The sequence below is a fragment of the Muscardinus avellanarius genome (genome assembly GCF_963383645.1).
Source record: "Muscardinus avellanarius genome assembly, chromosome: 5".
NCBI classification, from domain to species: domain Eukaryota; kingdom Metazoa; phylum Chordata; class Mammalia; order Rodentia; family Gliridae; genus Muscardinus; species Muscardinus avellanarius.
The window spans coordinates 129680352-129702060 of NC_137790.1; the positions used below are offsets into that span (position 1 = coordinate 129680352).

The window sequence follows — 21709 nt, forward strand, 5'->3', positions numbered from 1 at the left end:
TGAAGTCAGCCGCGCGCACGCTGGCTTAGGAGACCCTGTTTCCAAATAAAAATATAAAATAGGTCTGGGAGTGTAGCCCGGAGGTAGAAGGGCTTCCAGGAACCCCAGTACCACCAAAAAAAAAAAAAAAAAAAAAAAAAAAAAAGAAATTTATAAACTTGAAATAGAACTGAGTTTGTTTGCTCTCATTATTTATTTTCTGTCCACTCTGCCAAGCTATTCTTTTTTTTTTTTTTTATGGTACTGGGGGTGGAACCCAGAGGCTTTCCACCTCCGGGCTATACTCCCAGACCTATTTTATATTTTATTTGGAAACAGGGTCTCACTAAGTTGCTGAGAGCCTCACTAAGTAGCTGAGGCTGGTTTTGAACCTGTGCGATCCTCCTGTCTCAGCCTCCCAAGCGCGGGGATTACAGGTGTGCGCCACCACGCCCGGCTTAATTCATTTGTTTTCTATCCTTTTTCTTTTTTTTTTTTTTTGTTCAAAAATACGAATATAATTTTTATTTTCTAATTTTCTTGCTGTCTGGTATTGAGGATTTAACCCAGGCACATTGTTACCTCTGAACTCCACCCCTAGCCTATTTGGGGGAGGGGTACCAGGACGGAACCTAGGTGCCTTCTAAATCTGAACTATACCCCCAGCCCTATTTTATTTCTTTATTTGGAAACAGAGTCTCTCTAAGTTGCTGAGGGCCTCAGTAAATTGCTGGGCTTGCCCTTGAACCTTCTATCCTCCTGGCTCGGTCTCCCAGATACTGGATTGCAGGTGTGCGCCACTGTGCCTAGCTGAGGTTTTTTTTTATATATATATATATTCAAGTTTGGAGAGTTTTGATTTTGAATATGGGTTCTTTCTAAAATATGTGATTTGCATATATTTTCTCCCAGACTCTGGATAATATTTTTCTTTCCTTAAAAGTATGTTTTAAGCTAGGCATGGTGGCACACGCTTGTAATATCAGTACTTGGGAGGCCAAGACAGGAGAATCATAGGTTCATAGCCAGCCTCAGCTACTTAGTGAAGCCCTCTGAAACTTATAACTAAAGAATAAAAATTAGAGCTGGGGGTGTAACTTATCGGTAGAATATCCTTGGGTTCAATCCCCAGCACCACAAAAAAATAAAAGTATTTTAAGCCAGGCATGGTGGCATACAACTGTAATACTTGGGAGGCAGAGACAGGAGGATCCAGGTTCCCAGCCAACCTCAGCTACTTAGTGAGGCCTCTACAACTTAGTGGGACCCTGTTTCAAAATAAAGAATAAAAAATTGGGCTGGGGGTGTAGCTGGTAGGTAGGATACCCCCAGGTTCAATCCCCAGTACCGCAAAATAAATAAATAAATAAATAAATAAGTAAATAGGATGGGGTATAGCTTGGAAATAGAATGCTCCTGGGTTCAGTCTCTAATATATCTCTCTCACACACTCTCTCTCTCTCTCTCACACACACACACACACACACACACACACACACACACACACACACACACAGTGTTTTGCAGAGCAAAGGTTTTTAATTTTGCTGAGCATGGTGGTGCATACCTGTAGTCCCAGCTCCTCAGAAGGCTGAGGCAAGAGAATTGCAGTCCTAAGCCAGCCTGCGGAATTTAGTGAGACTGTCTCAAGGTAAAACAAAAAGGACTGGGATGTACCTCAGTGGAAGAGCCCTTGCCTCACATGTGCAAGGCCCTGGGTTAAGGTCCCAGTACCACCAAGTATAGTAGTAGTAGTAGTAGTAGTAGTAGTAGTAGTAGTAATAATAATAATAATAATAATAATAATAATAATAATAATTTTACATCTTGGTAAGATTTAATGTATCATTTTTATGTTTTGGGGATTTGGTTTTGTTTTGTTTTTGTTTTTGTTTTTGTTTTGGTGGTACTGGGGATGGAACCCTTTTACCTCCGGGCTACACTCCCAGACCTATTTTATATTTTTATTTGGGAACAAGGTCTCTTAAGCTAGCGTGGCTGGCTTGGAACTTGTGCGATCCTCCTGTCTCCGCCTCCCAGGCGTGGGGATTACAAGCGTGCACCTCCACGCCCGGCATCATTTTTATGTTTCATAGACTATACTTTGGGTAGCATATCTAAGCATATCAAAGCAAAGTCAAACAGATTTTCTTTCATGATATCTTCTTAGAGATGTATAGTTTATAATTTTACATTTATTTATTTATTTATTTATTTATTTATTTATTTATTTGTGGTACTGGGGGTGGAACCCAGAGGCCTTCTACCTCTGGGCTACACTCCCAGACCTATTTTATATTTTTATTTGGAAACAGGGCCTCACTAAGTTGCTGAGAGCCTCACTAAGTAGCTGAGGCTGGCTTCGAACCGGTGTGATCCTCCTGTCTCAGCCTCCCAAGCGCGGGGATTACAAGCATGCGCCACCACACCCGGCCTATATTTTACATTTAGATGTATGATCCTTGTTAAGTTTTTTATAGAGTATGAGGTTTAGGTAAAGGGTTTTTTTTTCTTTTTTCTTTTTCACGTGAATATCCTCAGCTGTTGATTTAGTGAGTGAGTGTTGAGGAGGCACTGGGGTTTGAACCCAGGGGCATTCTACTTCCAAGCTGTACCCAGGCCTATTTTTTTATTTTTTATTTTGAAACAGGGTCTTGCTAGGTTGACGAGAGTCTTCCTACTTGCTGAAGCTAGCCCCCAACCTGCGATCCTCCTGTCTCGGCCTCCCAAGTGCTGGGATTACTTGGGTATGCCACCTCCCCAGCTCTCCTTAGCTTTTTTAATGATAATTTATGTCTACATACTCTCCCTGTTCTTCATTTAACATAAAGGTTTTGTCAGCCTTTAATGCTGGGATTATAGGCATGTGCCACCACGCCCAGCTTACATTAGTTTTTGAAGTAACCGAGATATTTGAACGTGTTTTCTGGACATTTTGACTAAGTAGATAAAATTATGAATCTGATAACCGTCAAAATGAGTACAATAAAGTTATTATTGAATAATTTTTCTAATTTGAATTTAACATAGATGCTCTTTAAATATCTTTCTTTGGCAGACGCACAGTAGCTCACACTTGTAATCCTAGTGCTTGGGATGTTGAGACAGGAGGATCGCAGGTTCGAGGACAGCCTCAGCAAGTAGTGAGACTCTCATCAACCTAGCGAGACCCTGTTTCCAAATAAAAATAAAAAAAAACTGAGGATGAAGCTCAAAGGTAGAATGCCCTTGGGTTCAGTCCCCAGTACCACAGTACCACATACAAAATAATTACTGTCTTCCTTTAACTTTGTTCATTATTAGTCTAACAAATAATATAGTAAAATAAAACCATTTTAATTAATTCTGAATAAAATCAGGAATGGTTCTTATCTGTGCCACATGGTCATTCAAAAATCACTTCATGGCTAGGCGTGCTGGTACACACCTGTAATTTCAGTACTTGGGAGGCTAACACAGGAATATCACAGGCTCAGGGTCAGTGCAATAACTTAGTGAGACTCTGTTTCAAAATTTAAAATAAAATGGAGCCAGGCATGGTGGTGCACGCTTGTAATCCCAGCATTTGGGAGACTGAGACAGGAGGATTGCAGCTCGCAGCCAGCCTCAGGTGCTTAGTGACCTTGGACACTCTGTGAGACCCTGTTTCAAAATAAAGAATAAAAAAAATATATAGGGCTGGAGGTGTCGCTCAGAGGTAGACTGCCCCTGGGTTCCATTCCCAGTACTGCAAAAAATAGTCATAATAATAAATAAAAAAGAAATGGGGCTCAGGGCTCAGAGTTAGAATGTCCCTGGGTTCAATCCCTAGTACCACAAAAAGAAAAAAACCTGCAGTCCTCCTGCCTCAGCTTCACAAGTACCGGGATTACAGGCATGACCACCACACCCAGCTCAGGGGAACAACCATACAGAGGATTGATTCTTTAAGCAGCCCAAATATCTGTAGAGAAAAAAAGTGAGGCCTGCTGCACACAGCGCCCACGTGAAGGAGCCTTCTGTGGGCCCTTGCCCCGTGCGGGCGCGGGCCTAGAGCACAGAGGTCTTGGCGGTCGTTTTAAGAGTCACCTTGTACGTCGTGTTCGTCGCGCGTGCGGATGCAGGTCAATACTAGTTGGATAACGCAACTCTGTTTGTCCCTCCCCGACCCCTTCGTTTTGTTTTAGGGTTTTTGTTGTTGTTTGTGTGTTTGTTTTTACAGATCTTTTCACAGACGCTGCTGAGACGGAAAAAATGGCCAAAAGTTTGGACGATTCGGAAGGAGTTTATTTTGTCCCATCTTTTAGTGGATTACAGGTATTTTCTTTAAAAAAATCTAAAGGCAATTGCAAACATGTTTCTCTGCATGCCTCCAATTATGTATCTATCACTCTGTTTCCTGAAAATCTGGGCCCTGAAGAGAGCTCCGAGGAGCCAGGTGGGCGGTGCATGCCTGTAATCCCAGTCCTTGGGAGGCTGAGACAGGAGGGTCGCAGGCATGCAGTCAGCCTCGGCACACTTGTGAGGCCCTCTGCGATTTAACGAGACTCCGTTTCCAAGTGGAAATAGGGATCAGGTGTAGCCTGGAAGTAGACAGCCCCTGGGTTCCATCCCCAGCCACACACAAAAGTAAAAAAACAAATGGGGCTGGGGGTATAGCTTGGAAGAAGAATGCTTTTGGGTTCAACCTTCAGAACCAAAAGAGAGAAAGAACAAGAGCTGGGCGGAAGGTGCGTCCGAGGGTGGAGGGGCTGCGCTCTGCCCTGGCTCCAGTTCCTGACGCCGTGAGAGCGGAGTGTCCCCTGAGATGACCTGCCGCCTCTGAATTCTGCTGGCTTTGCTTAGAACTCTATCCCCGTGGAACCTTGGCAGGTTTATCCTAGAACTTGTACATAACTAGGATTACCTTATCATGACTAAAAATAGCCATGCCCAGTGGGGAAAAATATGTCAATAAGTGGGCATTCTAACTTGAGAAAGTATACCATTGAGAGTTAGGAAATTTGCCACGTGCCTGTTACGCCATTACTTGAGGAGCTGATGCAGGAGGACTGCAGGTTTGAGGACAGCCTCAGCAAGTAGATGCTCAGAAACCTAGTGAGACCTTGTTTGAAAACAAAAAATAAAAGGGGTTTGGAAGTGTAGCTCAGAGGCCCCTGGGTTCAATCTCTAGTACTACCAAAAAAGAAAAGAGCCGGGCGTGGTGGCGCACGCTTGTAATCCCCGCGCTTGGGAGGCGGAGGCAGGAGGATCGCGCAGGTTCGAAGCCAGCCGCGCTGGCTTAAGAGACCCTGTTTCCAAATAAAAATATAAAATAGGTCTGGGAGTGGAGCCCGGAGGTAGAAGGGCTTCCAGGAACCCCAGTACCACACACACACAAAAAAAAAACAACAAAAAAGAAAACCTTCAGTGTGTGGATGTGTGTGTATATACTACCACATACAAACACAGGTAATGTATACATTTTGAAATTATCTCTTTGGAAGGTTCATTAACTTTTTAAAAAATCAAGATTTCTTTTCATTAACTCTTGTGGTGGAATATTGATGACTTTTTTCTAATCAAAAAAAGGAACCTAATAAAACATTTGATCTTGTAACAACATTTAACTTTGTATTTAAATTGAAATAATCTCCTCTTTTTTTTGCGGTATTGGAGATGGAACCCAGGGGTATTCTACATCTGACCTACACCCTCAATCCTATTTTTTATTCATTTATTTTGAAACAGGGTCTCACTGAGTTGCAAAGGACTTCACTACGTACTTAGCTGAGGCTGGTCATGAACTGTGATCCTCCGGTCTCAGCCTCCCAAATACCAAAATTAGAAGCATGCACCACCACGCTGCGCTTGTGTGTGTGTGTGTGTGTGTGTGTGTGTGTGTGTGTATGTGTGTGTTACTGGGGGTTGAACTCTGAGCTACGTGCTTAGCTTTTTTATTCTGAAGCAGGGTCTTGATAAATTTCTGAGGGTCTGCTAAGTTTCTGAGGCTGCTCTTGAACCTGTGAGCCTCTTGTCTGAAGCCTCCCAAGTACTGGGATTACAGGTGTGCGCCACCATGCGTTGGCTTCTAATACTGCTTTTAATATTAGAATAGTTATAGTCTTGGACAGCGGAGAGGGGAAAGTGTTGACGTCTCCAGGTAGTCTCAGCTTCTCGGGGGAGCCTGCTGAGACAGGGCTGCTGGCTGCCCCTCCAGGTGACCGGGAAGGCCTGGGCAGCTGCCCGGGTGGCCCAGCAAGTGCAGCCATGGAGGCTTTGCTCACAACACCAGTGATCCTCACCTGGACACTGTAGTCACCCTGAGGACGGCAGCTGCGTGTGGATGGGACCGGAGCCAAATCCCAGTCCTCACAGGACGAGGAATTATGCCGTGGTGAGGGTTGCTGGTTTTTATTGTTTTGTTTTGGGCCTGTGATTGAGCCCAGCAGCTTTCTACCTCTGAGCTATACCCCCAGCCCTATTTTATTTTTTATTTTGAAGCAAGGTCTTGCTAATTTGCTGAGGCTGGTCTTGATCCTGCGATCCTCCTGTCTCAGCCTCCCAAGTAATGGGATTACAGGCTTGCGCCACTGTGCCGGCCTGGTGAGGGATCCTCTGTGTGCAAACATGCTGGTGCAGCCGACCTCGAGAAAGCTGGGTGTGCGCAGCCCCACAGGCAGGGACCGGGGCCGCCCTCGCGCCTCCGGTGGCCGCGCAGACCCTGCGCTCTCGGCCCTACTTTTCCCTCTGCATTACTGGCTCTGCTGCGTGTCCTTTCTTTCTCACAACCTCTTTTTCTTTTTCTCCTGCCTTCTCCTTCATACCTGGGAGGCCGCACACGCACCCTTCCTCCACTCGCCGTCCCTCTGGCTTCGCTTCCCATCGCCTCCTAGTTCTGGCTGCCAGACGGGGGTCCGATCAGAGGGAGAGGGAGAGGGAGATTTACTGGGGATTGAACCCAGCGGCTTTCTAGCTCCGAGGTGCACCCCAGCCCTGTTTTGTTATGTTTACGGTGAGGCAGGGTCTCGGCAGGTTCTGCGGGTCTCCCTGCATTGCTGCGGCTGGGGTCTTTTCTCAGCCTTCCAAGTACTGGGATTGCGTACAAGTGTGTGTAATCACCGTACCCAGCTAACACATGGGCTTTTGGGGGCTACTCCAGATCCAAGCCATAAAAGGATTTATATAATCTATTGGAATACGTCAGATTTATGCAGAAAAAAATCCGGCCAAATCTGACTAGCCTTAATTTTATAGTATGTTATCACTTGATACACACTAGCTTTCCTATATAAATCAGCTTATACTGATTAAATCACAAGGAAATGTTAATACATTTGAAAAATTAGAATAAACTCACAGTAGGAGGAAAACCAGGGCTGAAGTAAAGATGGGCTGCAGTGTAGACTTTCTTAAGTAACTAGCAATGGCTTGTTTACTCGTTCACTCACCAGTATGTTTGGTTTCCTTTGGGGACCCAAGGTGGTTGGAGACACCTTGTGGCCACACAGACAAGGTTCTGTGTGCAGTGTTTACAGTACAGGGGGAAGATGGAGTCAACACACAATGTGATCATAAGATGTAACTCACAGATGAAGGGACATGGCATTCCAGAAAAACGGAATGGCCCGGGCATGTGGCACAGCCTATAATCCCAGCACTTAGGAGGCTGAGACAGATGGATTGCAGGTTCAAGGCCAGCCTCAGCAATTTTGTAGTGCTCTGAGTAACCTAGAAAGACTCTCTGATTTAAAATAAAATAGGGCTCAGAGGTAGAACCCCCCTGGGTTCAATCCCTAATACCACCAAAAATAAAAGTGAAAACATATAACAGAGTATCTGATCTAGTCTCTGTGGTCAGAAGTTTTCTCTGAGGAAGATGAGCCAAGATTTGTAAGCCAAGGGAAGTAGAATTCACCAAGATAAGGATCGGTAGGAAGTTTTCCAAGTTAAGAGATAATATATGCTGAATGTGGTGGTGAATTCCTGTGATCCCAGTACCTGGGAGGTGACAGGACTATCGCAGGTTCAAGGACACACTCAGCAACGTAGAGACTCAGCAACCTAGTAAGATCCTCTTTCAAAACAAAAAAAATAAAGGGGGCGAAGAGTTTAGCTTGGCGGTAAGCTCCTGCTTCTGGGTTCAATCCTAATCAAAAAAGAGGGAGAATACATTTTCCAGGGACAGTGGTCCATACCACTTGGGAGGCGGAGGCAGGAGGATCTGAAGTTCATTGTCAGCCTCAGCAACTTAGTGAGGCCCTGTCTCAAGGTGAAGTGAAAGGGCTGGGGGCGGCGCAGCAGGGGCGCTCTCACCTAGCACATGTGAAATCCTGGGATTCATACCCGGGGAGAAAAGAAAAGAAAATGCTTCCAGTTGCTGACAGGAGGATTTCTGTGGTAGCTTCATTTCTACATTGATATAAAAGCTTGGCTTGTAATCTTTTTTTATTCTTTATTGAAACAAAGTCTCAGTTGCAGAGAGCTTTCCCATCCTCCTGCCTCGCCTCCAGAGCCCTGGGATGACAGTCTGTGCCACCACGCTGGCTCAGTCATCCCGTACCCTGGGCTGCAGCCCCTCTTCGTGGGATGAGCTCAGTGGTTAGGGGTCTGGCCAAGTCCGGTAGCTGAGACTCGGCTTTGCTTAAGCTCTCTTAAAAGGAGCCGGCAGGTGGCGCGCGCTTGGAATCCCAGCATTGGGGGTTGGGGGGCTGAGACAGGAGCATCATAGTTCACAGACAGCCTCAGCTTCTTAATGAGGCCCTCTGCAACTTAGTGAGACCCTGTTTCAAATTAAAGAATAAAAAATAGGGCACAGAGTGTAGCTCAGAGGTCCAATGCCCCTGGTTCCATAGAAGGAAGGAAGGAGCTGGAGGTGTAGAATGCCCCTGGGTTCAATCCCCAGTACCTCAGAAAAATAAAAGAGAAAAAAATTCTGTTAAAAGGTTTTCCTGGGCTGGGATGTGGCCTATTGGTAGAGCACTGCGTCCCTCCCCAAAACTGCAGACAAATGGACAAAAAACTTACCCTAACGTGAAACCTATTGGCTGGCGTTGATTTTTAAGTTATTTGAATAGGGCTCTCGTAACATGGCTGTTTTTCTCATCCTGGAGTCTCTACGTGAAGTTTAGAACATTAATGCTTCGGTTGCTGTCTCTTACCTCAGGCGCCACTAAACGACCCCTGCGCATGCGCCTCCTTCATGGGCCTGAAGCCTTCCACCAGTAAGCAGCACCTCGTCAGAGCCATCCTGGAGTCCATAGCGTTCAGGTGGGACCGCTGCCCGTGCCCACTTCCGCGCCCAGTCCCTTTGTCAGCTTGCCACCAAACGGAAATGTCTTAGTTTTCATTAAATTATTTAATATTGCCGGGCGTGGTGGCGCACGCTTGTAATCCCCGCGCTTGGGAGGCAGAAACAGGAGGATCGCGCAGGTTCGAAGCCAGCCGCGCGTGCTGGCTTAGGAGACCCTGTTTCCAAATAAAAATGTAAAAATAGGTCTGGGAGTGTAGCCCGGAGGTAGAAGGGCTTCCAGGAACCCCAGTACCACCAAAAAAAAAAAAAAAAAAAAAAAAATTATTTAATATTTATTTTTAGTTAAATACATACTGTATATGATATAATCTGTTCAGATTTACAATTTCTGGTTACCATTTTGTTATTTTTTGGTGGTGGTGGTGGTGTTTTTTTACTATCCAGGGCTGGGGTGTTGCAGTACTAGATTATGTGCTTTGCATATGTGGGGCACTGGCTTCAATCCCCAGCACCACCTAAAAAAAAAGAATTAGTTGGGCGCGGTGGTGCATGCCTGTAATCTCAGCACTTGGGACACTGACAGAGGATTGCAGGCTCAAACTCTCAACAACCCTAGTGAGACCCATTTTCAAAATAAAAATTTGTTTTGTTTTATTTGATATTGGGGCTTGAACCCAGGGGCATTGTACCACTGGTATATACCCCAGCCCTTTTTAATTTTATTTATTTATTTATTTATTTATTTATTTATTAGTGTTACTGGGAGTGGAACCCAGAGGCTTCCTACCTCCGGGCTATACTCCCAGACCTATTTTATACTTTATTTGGAAACAGGGTCTCACTAAGTTGCCGAGAGCCTCACTCGGTAGCTAAGGTTGACTTCAAACCTGCATGATCCTCCTGTCTCAGCCTCCCAAGCGCGGAGATTACAAGCGTGCACCACAACACCCGGATAAATTTTATATTTTGAAATAGGGTTTTACTAAGTTGCTGGGGCTGGCCTTGAACCTGTGAGCCTCCTATCTCAACCTGGGATTACAAGTTTGTACTCAGCTAAAAATTTTTAAATTGAACATTAATTAAAAAAAGAACTAAAAAATTCAAGTTGGGAATGGTGGCACACACTTGTAATCCCAGTACTTGGGATACTGAGATAGGAGAATCTTGGTTCTCAGCCAGCCTCAGCTACTTAAAGAGGCCTTGTGCAACTTTGTGAGACCTTGTTTCAAAATAAAGGAAAAAAATAGGGATGGGGATGTAGCTCAGAGGTAGAATGGCCTTCGGTTCCATCTCTAGTACTACAAAAAAAAGAATTCAAAATATTTTTTCTTTTAATGGTATTAGGGATGAAACTCAGGAGCATTCCTCACCCCACCCCTATTCTTTCTCTCTTTGTGTTTGTGTGGAGGTGGGGGTACTGGGGATGGAACCCAGGGGATGTCTGCCTCTACTATACCCAGCCCTGTTTTATTTTTTATTTCAGAACAGGGTCTTGCTAAGGCTGAGAGCCGCACTGAGTTGCTCAGGCTGCCTTTGAGCCTGAGATCCTCTTATCTCAGCCTCCCAAGTCCTGGGGTTGCTGGTGCCACCACCTCGGCTTAAAATTATTCTTTATATACATTTCCCTGATCTGTTTCTCCCATCTTCTTGTTATGGGAAAGTCTTGAATATTAAAATCAAGAATATAGCTGTCACAAGCCTGGTGTGGTGGCAGAGACCTGGAGTACCAGCCCGTGGGAGGCAGAGATAGGAGGATCTCAGGTTCAAGGTCAGCCTCAGCAGTTCAGCAAGACCCTCTACAACTTAGTGAGACCCTGTTTCAAAAGAAAAGGTAAAAAACGGTTGGGCATGTAGCTCAGAGGTAGAATGCCAGAGTTCAATCCCTAGTACAAAAAAAAAAAAAAAAAAAAAAAGAATATAGCTGTTACAATTAAGGACTGTTTCTCTTATTTTAAAATAAAATTATCTGTGACTAGAAGATGATTTTATTGAATGTTAATTGAGGTATCTCATCTTAATAGCTTCATACTAAATAATTGCTGTAAGTGTTTTCGTAGAATGGCAATAGATTAAATTTAGTTGTGAGATAAAAAGGGGAGAAGCATGAGGACCTGAGCTGCTGCTCTAGCTGAGCCCCTGTTCAGTGACCCCCAGTTGCCAACGTATTGTTTTAAATTATTTTTACATATTTTATAAACATCAAGTCAGTACAACTATGATTTTTATGTTGTGAGGTCAGGGTGAAGTAGAGAATTGTTATGATGTGAATGTTCTCTAAACAGTTTTCTTGTTTTTTGTGTTTTCAACTAGAAACAAACAGTTATATGAGATAATGCAGAAAGAGATCCAGATTCCTGTCACAAACGTCCGGTACGTGCTCTTTGCTTCCATCAGGTCCAGTTAGAAATTGGGAACAAGTAGCAGCTGTTCTCTGTGTTTTTATCGTGATAGGATTTCACGAAATCAGAGGACTTCTAAAGGAAGGGTCCCTAGCTCCTTGGTGATCACATTCTCCGACCTAGGAACTCGGAAAGGAAAAGAAAGGGAAGGGAAGGGAAGGAAAGGGAGGGAAAGGAAGGAAGGGAAGGGAGAGAGAAAGGAAAGAAGGGAAGGGAGGGGAGGGAAGGGAAGGGAGGAAGAAAGGAAGGAAGGAAGGGAAGGGAATGAAGGAAGGAAGGGGGAGGGAAGGGAGGAAGAAAGAAAGGAAGGAAGGGAAGGAAGGAAGGAAGGAAGAGAAGGGAAGAAAGGAAGGAAGGGAAGGGAAGCTTATGCAGGTTTATGCTGAATGTGACATAATGTGAAGTTTGGGGCTCATGGTAGCCATAATTTGTACAAATCTTTAAAATCTCTCTCAAGCATGCCTGCAATCCCTGTACTTGGGAGGCTGAGACAGGAGGATCACAGGTTCGAGAACAGCCTCAGCAAAATACCCAGCAAGACCCTGTTTCGAAATAATAAAATAGGGCTGGGGGCATGTAGCTCAGAGGTAGAATGCATCTGCGTTCAATCCCTCAGTACCACACACAAATATATATATTATATATTATATATATGTATATATATAAAATATAAAATCAAATCGAATCTCTCTTGAATTATAGGATTACAGGTGTACACCGCCACACCTGGCACATCTGGCCAATTCTAAGTGATGCAATTTTGGAATTAAAAAGTTAAACATGGAGCCAAGCAGAGTGGCACTTCTCTGTAATCCCAGTACTTGGAAGGCTGAGACAGGAAAATTGCAGGTTTGACCCTAAGCAACCTAGTGAGACCCTGTTTCCAAACAAAATAAAATAGGGCTGGGGGTGTTGCTCAGAGGTAGAATGCCCCTGGGTTCAGTCCCCAGCACCAAACACATATACACACACAACAATAATAATAATAAGTAAAAATTTAGTTGTCTGTTGGCTGGGGACTTAGTGAGACCTATTTCAGTGGGAGGGTGCCTGCCTAGTATGTGCAAGGCCTTGGGTTCCATTCCCACCGCAAGAAAAAAAATGTTAAAATTATAAAATCAAGCTGGGTGTGGTGGCGCACGCTTGTAATCCCAGCATTTGGGAGGCTGAGACTGGAGGATTGTGGTCTGAGGACAGCCTCAGCTACTTAGTGAGGCCCTCTGCAACTCAGTGAGACCCTGTTTCAAAATAAGGAATTTTTTTTTTTTTTTTTTTTTTTTTTTTGCGGGTCTGGGGATGGAACCCAGGGCCATTTGACCTCCGAGCTACAGCCCTGCCCTATTTTTTATTCTTTATTTTCAAACCAGGTCTCACTGAGTTGCAGAGGGCCTCACTAAGTAGCTGAGGCTGTCTGTGAACCGTGATCCTCTGGCCTCAGCCTCCCAAATGCTAGGATTACAAGCGTGCGCCACCATGCCCGGCTCAATAAGGAATTTTTGTTTGTTTGTTTGGTGGTACTGGGGTTCCTGGAAGCCCTTCTACCTTCGGGCTACACTCTCAGACCTATTTTTTACATTTTTATTTGGAAACAGGGTCTCCTAAGCCAGCGCGCGCAGCTGGCTTCGAACCTGCGCGATCCTCCTGTCTCTGCCTCCCAAGCGCGGGGATTACAAGCGTGCGCCACCACACCCAGCCTCAATAAGGAATTTTTTTTTAATTATAAATTCAAGGATTAAAACGAAATACCTACCTAGCACGTGTGAGGCCCTGAGTTAAATTCATAGTACTAGAAAAAAAAAAAGCCAAGCGTGGTGGTATACATCTGTGACAGGAGGATCGCAGGTTTGAGGACAGCCTCAGCAAGTAGTGAGACTCAGCAACCTAGGGAGATCTTGTTTCAAAATAAAAATAAAACAGGGCTAGGGTTGTAGCTTTTGAGGCAGAATGTCCCTGGGATCTATCCCCGTACCATAAATAAATACAATTAAGAGTAGCCCCTGTAGAGGAGTGAAGGCTGTCTCTGTGGTGACGTCCTCTGTGTCTTGCTCCCCACAGGGCGGATGGAGGCGTCTGCAAGAATGGCTTCGTCATGCAGATGACTTCAGACTTGATTAATGAGAACATCGACAGGCCCGCCCACTTCGACATGTCCTGCCTCGGGGCTGCTACTCTGGCTGGCCTTGCTGTCGGTATGTGTGGATTTTAAAAAATGAGCGCTTTCGTGCAAACCATTTCTTGTGATGACATTTCTCCTCTTAAATCACAAAACTGTTGAGCAGGTCTAACCAGCCTTGGTGTCTGTTAAGGTCCATATGTATAAGCGTATTACTCACAAAATATCCTGTGTCCCCCTGTTGGCGGGCCTGCTCACACCTCTTCAGTCCTTCCCTAAGTCCTGCCCCCAAGAAGTAGGAAGAAGGACCTTTGAAGAGAGAGAAAAAGAAAGAAGAAAGAAAGAAAGAAAGAGAGAAAGAAGAAAGGAAAGGAAAGAAGGAAGGAAGGAAGGAAGGAAGGAAGGAAGGAAGGAAGGAGTTATTCAGTGACATTTGAGAGCCAGGTGTGGTGACGCACACTTGTAATCCTAGTACTTTTGGGAGGCTGAGATAGGAAGATTTCGGGTTCGATGCCAGCCTCAGCAACAAGACTGGATATAGCTGGAAGGTAGAATGCCTCTGTTCAATCCCCAGTAGAAAGAAGAAAAAGAAGAAGGAGAGGGAGGGGGAGGGGGAAGAAAAGCAGAGAGAAGAGGAAGGAAGGAAGGAAGGAAGGAAGGAAGGAAGGAAGGAAGGATTAGAAAACAAAAGACTATAAAATCCTGGGGTGTTTATTCCCAGGAATGGTCAATCTATTAAAATTCAAAAGCAACGAAATATTTCGGATGTGGCTTGTGTGTCGGCTGTTTGGTGCTGGAGATTGAATCCGGGGCATTCTGACTCCATGCTACGCCCCTCAGCCCCTTTCTCATTTCGCGTTTTGAAACAAGGTCTCACTAAGTTGCAGAGGCCGGCCTCAAACCTCCTGTCTTAGTCTTCCAAATACTAGGATAATAGGTGTGCGCAACCACACCTGGCCAGGTTGTGTTAGAGAGACAGACAGACAGACAGATAGAATGAATGAATGAATTTTGGTAAGCTTCTGAGAGCCTCACTAAATTGCTGAGGTTAACTTTGAACCCGAGATCCTCCTGTCTCAGCCTCCCAAGTATTGCTGTGCGCCGTCACACCCGGCCAGACTGTGTTTTAAAATGAAAGTTGTTTTGCCTTGGTACAGCTTGCAAACAGTAGTGGACACATGTTTGTTTGCCTTGAGATCTGAGCGTGGTCTTTTCGTCTGTAGGGTTTTGGGCTGACAAGGAGGAGCTGAAGAAACTGCGGCAAAGTGAAAAAGTCTTCAAGCCCCAGAAAGAATGGCAGGAGTACGAGCCGAGCATGGAGAACTGGGTCCGGGCTGTGAAGCGCTCCATGAACTGGTACAACCAGACGTAGCCTGCACCACGGTCGCACCCGATGGCTGGCTGCTGCGCGTGGGGCGACTCTCAGGGAAACCAGTGAGCCGGCGGCCCGAGGATGAAAGATGGCCTCCCGAGAGGAGATGTTGGTCCTTAGTGGAACGAACGAAACTCTTGCTTTTTTAAATCCAAATCTTGGTAAAAATTATAAAGCAGCAATACCTCAAAACTTTATGTCTTCTGTTGTCTAGCAAATTCCAAAGGACATTAGCCATTTCCAGCTGCATTTTGACAGTTATGGGTCCTCCTCTTTTTTATACAGGCTCAGTGGTACCTGAAACCTAGTTACTTAGCATCTGGGAGCTAATAGTTCTGGTCACGTACCATTCGTATTTTGTTCCAAAGTTGCATGAAGAGTATTTCTTTAACTCTTTAACATGAAGTGGAACAAGCTGGGCATGGTAGCCCACACCTGTAATCCGGCACTTAGGAGGCTGAGGCCGGAGGATCGCAGGTTTGAGCCAGTGTGTGATAACTTAGGGAGACCCTGTTTCAAAACAAATAAAAGGGCTGGGGGTGTAGCTCAGAGGTAAAATGCCCCTGGGTTCAATCCCCAGTACCAAGGTAATAATAATAAGCGGGCCATGTGATATCCATAAACCAAAAAAAAAAAAGAGTAACAGAAAATGTAGAATTTTGAAAATAATATTTCATGTGCAAAGCCATAACTTCTCAGTGTCATATCCAAATACCAGCTCAATGTTCCCTTTCAGAAAAGCTTATTCATTAGTCAGTGCTTTCCTTTATGAGGCAGAAAGACACTGCCTTAATTTTTTCTTTCCCAACTAAAATCTGAACATTCTTTATATGATGGAAAACTAATTTGAGCTAAAGGGTTAAAAAGGATATTGATTCTTAAGGAATAGAAAAATACCTTTCCATTTCCTTCTCAAGTAACATTTAAATACTTCTGGCTAAAGTATAACACTAATTTTTTTTTAACAAAATGCAAGTAGTTAACATAAATCTTGCTTTTCTTCTCCTGTTCTTTGTCTTATTTGTTGAGATGCTTGCCTAAATGTCTTTGTTTCTATTAAGTGCCTAATTGACCCAGTTTTATTTGAAGAAAGTGCCCTAATTTGTCAGTAACTTAAGAATTGCCTTCCTTCGGGTATTTTATCGGTTGGCTTCTCTTCTTGGCTTCTGTCCTGTGGACTCATCTCTCTGGATATGTGCAGTGGCTGCCTAGTTGAAGGGATAGGAATGTGTCCCCGGTAATGATTCCCTGTGGCCCTGAGTCAGAGGTCGGACAGTCCCAAATTCTTAAACTTACTGCTGGAAAGATGCAAAGGAGACACCAGGGCTGGGTATAAAATTGTCCTAAGTCAGTTAACAACACCCGCCGGTGCTCATGGTATTTGCTCCTTCCTACATTTGAGGATTTGGATTTGCATGAATGGCTAAATGAATTTATTTTCCTCTTTTGTCAAGATCTATCACAAAAGTAGGCATGGTGGCTCAGGCCTTTAATTCTAGCTAGTTGGGAGACCGAGGCAGGAGGATTGTAAATTTGAGGCCAGTCTCGGGATTTACCAAAACCCTTTCTCAATATAAAAATTGGGAAAAAAATTTTTTTTTTTTTTTGGCGCTGGAGATTGAACCTAGGGGCATTCTACCTCTGATCTACACTTCAGCCCTTTTTGTGTTTTATTTTGAAAGAGGGTTTTGCTAATTGCTGAGGCTGGCATCAAATGTACAGTCCTCCTATTTCCACCTCCCACTTACTGGGATTATAGGTGTACACTACCATGTCTGGCAAGATAAATAAAATGTTTAAAAGGACTGGAGGTGTATCTCAGTGGTAGAGTCCCTCTAAGGTTCAGTCCCCAGTACTAGAAAAAAGAACAGTTTTGTTAATAAAGCCCCATGTTACAGAGCTAGGCTTACATATAGAGTAATGGAAGGCAGGACAGGTCCAGGGACGACTCTTCTCACCCACATAGGCGTCCATTTCGTAGTTACGACAGACTAGTAGTTAAGTTGCATTTGTACAAATTCCATTTCAGTGACCTTCATCAAGTGTCTTTTTGAGTTACAAAATTTATTTGATGAAGGCATTGAAGCAAATATATGGAATCATTAACTCCAGTAGAGTTTGGAAGTATATTTGTTAAACAAAGACGTTTTTGTTTAATAAATCACATCTCTATGTAAATAATATCTTACTCTTCATTCTTTCTCTTTTTGCATCCTTTTCTCAAAGTTTAGTGGCCACTGAAATGCTTTCCTGTCAAAATCATACGAAAGCTGCTCTGTTGTTTTGATATTTTGGGGGCCAAGTGTGGTATTACGCACACACCTGTAATCCCAGTACGTAGGAGGCCGGCGTGCGAGGATTGCAGGTTCAGGACTAGCATCAGCGACTTAGTGAGGCCATGTTTCAGGATGAAAAATAAAGCCAGGTATGATGACATGCCCTTGTAATCCCAGTACTTGGGAGGCCGAGCCAGGTAGATCACAGGTTCAAGGCCAGCCTCAGCAACTTAGTGAGACTCTCTGAAACAGTCCCACTAAGTTGCTAAATAAAAATTAAAAACAGGGCCGAGAATATAGCTCAGAAGTAGAATGCCCTCGGGTTAAATCCCTGGTGCCACAAAAATAATTAATTTTAAAAATAGGGCTGGCAGCATAGCTTGGAGGTAGACTATCTCTGGGTTCAACCCCCCAATACCGCAGAAATTAAGTAATATTTATTTGGAGTTCTGCCCAATGAATGTGATTGCATTAATTTCTAAAACTGTTAGTTTATCTCTTCTTCACATTCTTCTTTCTCAACATAAAACCACAACATAAAGGACAAATGCCTTTCAGATGATGCGGGGATAACTCGGAATATCAACCGCTGAAATCGAGTGTCTCCTCTGAAGCCAGCAGCTCTTTCTTCCCTCTGTGAATTTAGAAGCTAATCTTGTATTTTTAGTATTTCCCACCATTTTAAGTGACACGGTTTCGTCTTTTGTCATATTTAATCAAAATGACATTACTTTTGTGATTATAGGAACTGATGATCAGAGTCGATTGAATAACAAAAAAATGTCCTTACCATCTGTCAAGTTTACTTTTCATTTTGATGCAATATTTTAACTTTTTAAAAAGCTGTGTTAGTGTTTCTCGGCATGTTTTATTGTCCTACCATAGATCTGTCAGCTATTTCAACAGTCTCCGCGGGGGAGAATGTGCCTGTGCAGTCCGTCCAAAGTGGAGCTCACTGCTTCTATAGTACAGACCTAGTTTTTCTCAGATCTCTATTTATCCAGCCATGACATGGTTTCTATATCTCAGCATTGGCATTTTAGACTGGATGCTTTTTTTTGTTTTGGGATACTATGCTGTGCATTATGGGAGTATCCCTGACCTCCACCCTATGACTACCAATAGCGTCCTCCTAGTTTTTATGGCCAAGAATGTCTCCAAATATTGCCACTGGTGGAAGCTGTTGGAGGAAAATTGAGTATACAGCAGGAGTGGTGCACACCTGCAAACCTAGTATTTGGGAGGCAGAGACTGGAGGATAGCAAGCTTAAGGCTAGCCTCAGCAACCTAGTGAAGCCCTCAGCAATTTAGCGAAACACACCTGTAATCCCAGTACAGTCTGTGGATTTAAGGACAGCCTCAGCAAGTTGTAAGACGCTCATCAACCTAGTGAGACACTGTTTCAAAATAAAAAGTATTACAAGGCTGAGGGCGCAGCTCAGAAGTAGGATGCTCCTGGGTTCAATTCCCAGGATTGTGAAAAAAAATGTTTTTAATTTGAAAATTAAAAATAAGAAGGACTGAGGAGTCAGACATGGTGGCGCTTACTTGTAATCCCAGCATTTGGGAGGCTGAGACAGGAGGATCACAGTTCGTGGACAGCCTCAGCTACTTAGGCCCTCTGCAACTCAGTGAGACCTTGTTTCAAAATAAAGAATTAAAAAAAAATAGGGCTGGGGTTTAGCTTGGAGGTAGAATGCCCCTGGGTTCCATTCCCCGTACCACAAGGAAAAATAAATAAAAGGAATTGAGGGTATACCTCCAAAGTAAACCACCCTGGGTGGGTTCGGTTCCCAGTACCAAAAAATAAAATAAAACAAAATAGAGTCAGTCCTGTTCTGCCTCATCTTAAGGAATGGTTCATGGCAAAAAGAGACCGTAACATCTTAAAATAGAGTTTCTACTTTGCTAATTAATGAGGAGGGGGGAAAAATCCCAGGTTGTAATTGTCACCCTTCCCCCGCAGTGCTGGGCTCCAACCCAGGGCCTCCCTCCTGCTGGGCGAGGCCTGTACCCCGCAGTGCTATCTCCTAATATTTTACACTTGCCCCCAGCGCAAGTCTGGGCTTCCGTTTAGGGCGAGTGAATTCTGCAGATGATCTGCGGTTTGATCTGCTCTTTTTCCTTTTCTCTAAACAAAGGAGATTCGCACTCATATTCCCTCTCCTCCCTCTCCTCTCTCTCCTTTTTCTGTACTGGGCACCTACCTCTGAGCTGCATCACAGCCCTTTCTGTTTTTGAATTTGAAACAGTGTCCCTGAGTTGGGGCGTGCCGGCCTTGAACCTGTGCTGCTCCTGCCTCAAGTACCAAGTTGCAGGCGCCACCCCGCCTTGCTGGGCTTGGTCGCTCTTTTTTATCTGCCTTTTGGGCAAACCTCCACCAGACCGGAAGCCCTGGAAAGCAGAAACCATGTCTGTTTCCCCAGAACTGAACCCTGTGCCTTCGTGTTTGTGGGATGAGTTTTTACTTCATGTTTTTAAGTGCAACTTCGATTGAATGCACACTTTATCTTGGGTGTTACATAACATTTGTTGATGAGGTGAAACTTACATTTGTTGGAAGTAAAAATGTCTCTGTTGGACTGAAGAGGTTATGACGGCTGGAATCCTCATACTGTTTATTCAGAGATGCTTCTTATACCTGCATATTGGCAGATGTGTTTGTGTAGAGATGGACATCTGTAAATGCACATAGTTATATTAACTTTTTCGGGGGGTGGGGTTAAACCCAGAACATCAGGCATGCTAAGCATGTGCTCTACCCAGCTATACCCCAGCCCTGGTAACTGCCCAGGACACAACCCAATCCTGTCTCTTCACAGGTTTTATCTGTTTGACCCCATGCAGGCCACTAAAAAGAGATTGAATCTTTTTTTTTTCTTTTGTTTGTGGTACTGGGGTTCCTGGAAACCCTTCTACCTCCAGGATACACTCCCAGACCTATTTTATACTTTTGAATTTGGAAATAGGGTCTCTTAAGCCAGTGCGGCTGGCTTCGAACCTGCGCGATCCTCCTGTCCTGCCTCCCAAGCGCATTGGGGGGGGGGATTACAAACGTGCGCCATCACCAACCATACACCATGGCACACACCTGTAATTCCAGTGTTTGCGAGGCTGAAACAGGAGGTTTGAGGCCAGCTCATGATGTCTTAGACTGTTTGTTTGTTTGTTTGTTTGTTTTTGGCGGGTCTGGGGATGGAACCTAGGGGCATTCCACCTCTGAGCTACACCCTCAGCCCTATTTTTTATTCTTTATTTTGAAACAGGGTGTCACTGAGTTGCAAAGGAGTGAGACTGTTTTAATATTAAAAAAAAATTAGCCAGGCGTGGTGGCGCGCACTTGTAATCCCAGCATTTGGGAGGCTGAGACAGGAAGATCATGGTTTGCAGACAAGTCTCAGCTACTTAGGCCCTTTGTAACTCATTGAGACTCTGTTTCAAAATAAAAATTAGGGCTGGGGGTATAGCTCAAAGGTAGAATGCCCCTGGGTTCCACCCCCAGTACTGCAAAAAAGATTATATATATATATATATATATATATATATATATAGGGCTGGGGGTGAGGCTCAGAGTAGAGTACCCCTGGGTTCAACCTCCAGTACACAAACAACAAAAACAGAAAGCCGAGTGCCAAACGCTCTGCTGCCATAGGGAGGGCTTCAGAACAGCCCTTCTGCAGGGCGCTTGCTCCGGGGCCACTCTTTAACTTAAAGGCACAGCCCAGCTGTCTGACAAAAGTTGCATAATTCTTGCAAGCGAGACAGCAGTTCCCTGGAGTACTTCAACTTTAAGGGATCTGGGGGCACCGCGTACTAACCCAAAGAATGCTTGAATGTACCCTAAAGGAGGCTGAATCCCTTTATATGAAATTTATATCATCTTTTCTTTCCTTTTTTTTTTTTTTTTTGTGGACTTGGGGGTTGAACCCAGGGGCATCCTACCTTCAAGCTATATCCTCAGCCCTATTTTATTTTTTTATTTTGAAACAGGGTCTTACTAAGTTGCTCCCAAGTACTGGGGTGACAAGTGTGTGCCCCCATACCTGGCTTAGATCAGGTTTTTCAAATAAGAATTTAAAGCCCCAAACATACCTTGGACCTTTCAGACCTACCTGATCTCAGAATCCTCTTGATTCTTAAAAGCCAGGTCATCTGACGTAAAGCAGTCAGAATTGGTAGCTCCCAAAACTCAAGTAGGTAATTGAGAATTATGTTGGCTTTCAGGTTTTGAAACTCAGAGCCAGCAACATTTTGGAACCAGGATTTATTCTAAATTACGGGAGCCAGGTGTGGTGGTGCACACCTGTAATCCCAATGTTTGCGAGGCTGAGATAGGAGGATTGCAGGTTTGAGGCCGAT

General features: G+C 44.3%; 1 protein-coding gene across 1 annotated transcript in view; it reads left to right on the top strand.

The window, feature by feature from the left end:
• GK5 (glycerol kinase 5) overlaps window positions 1-15074 on the top strand; it is a gene marked incomplete at both ends in the record, with an annotated part of 56333 nt that extends 41259 nt beyond the window's left edge. Inside the window, 5 exons of the mRNA XM_080696602.1 lie at window positions 4181-4275; window positions 9104-9207; window positions 11501-11560; window positions 13645-13778; window positions 14926-15074. Of these exons, the coding sequence (XP_080552728.1) occupies window positions 4181-4275; window positions 9104-9207; window positions 11501-11560; window positions 13645-13778; window positions 14926-15074 (542 nt within the window). The remainder of the gene's footprint in view (window positions 1-4180; window positions 4276-9103; window positions 9208-11500; window positions 11561-13644; window positions 13779-14925) is intronic.
• Window positions 15075-21709: the final 6635 nt, after the last annotated feature.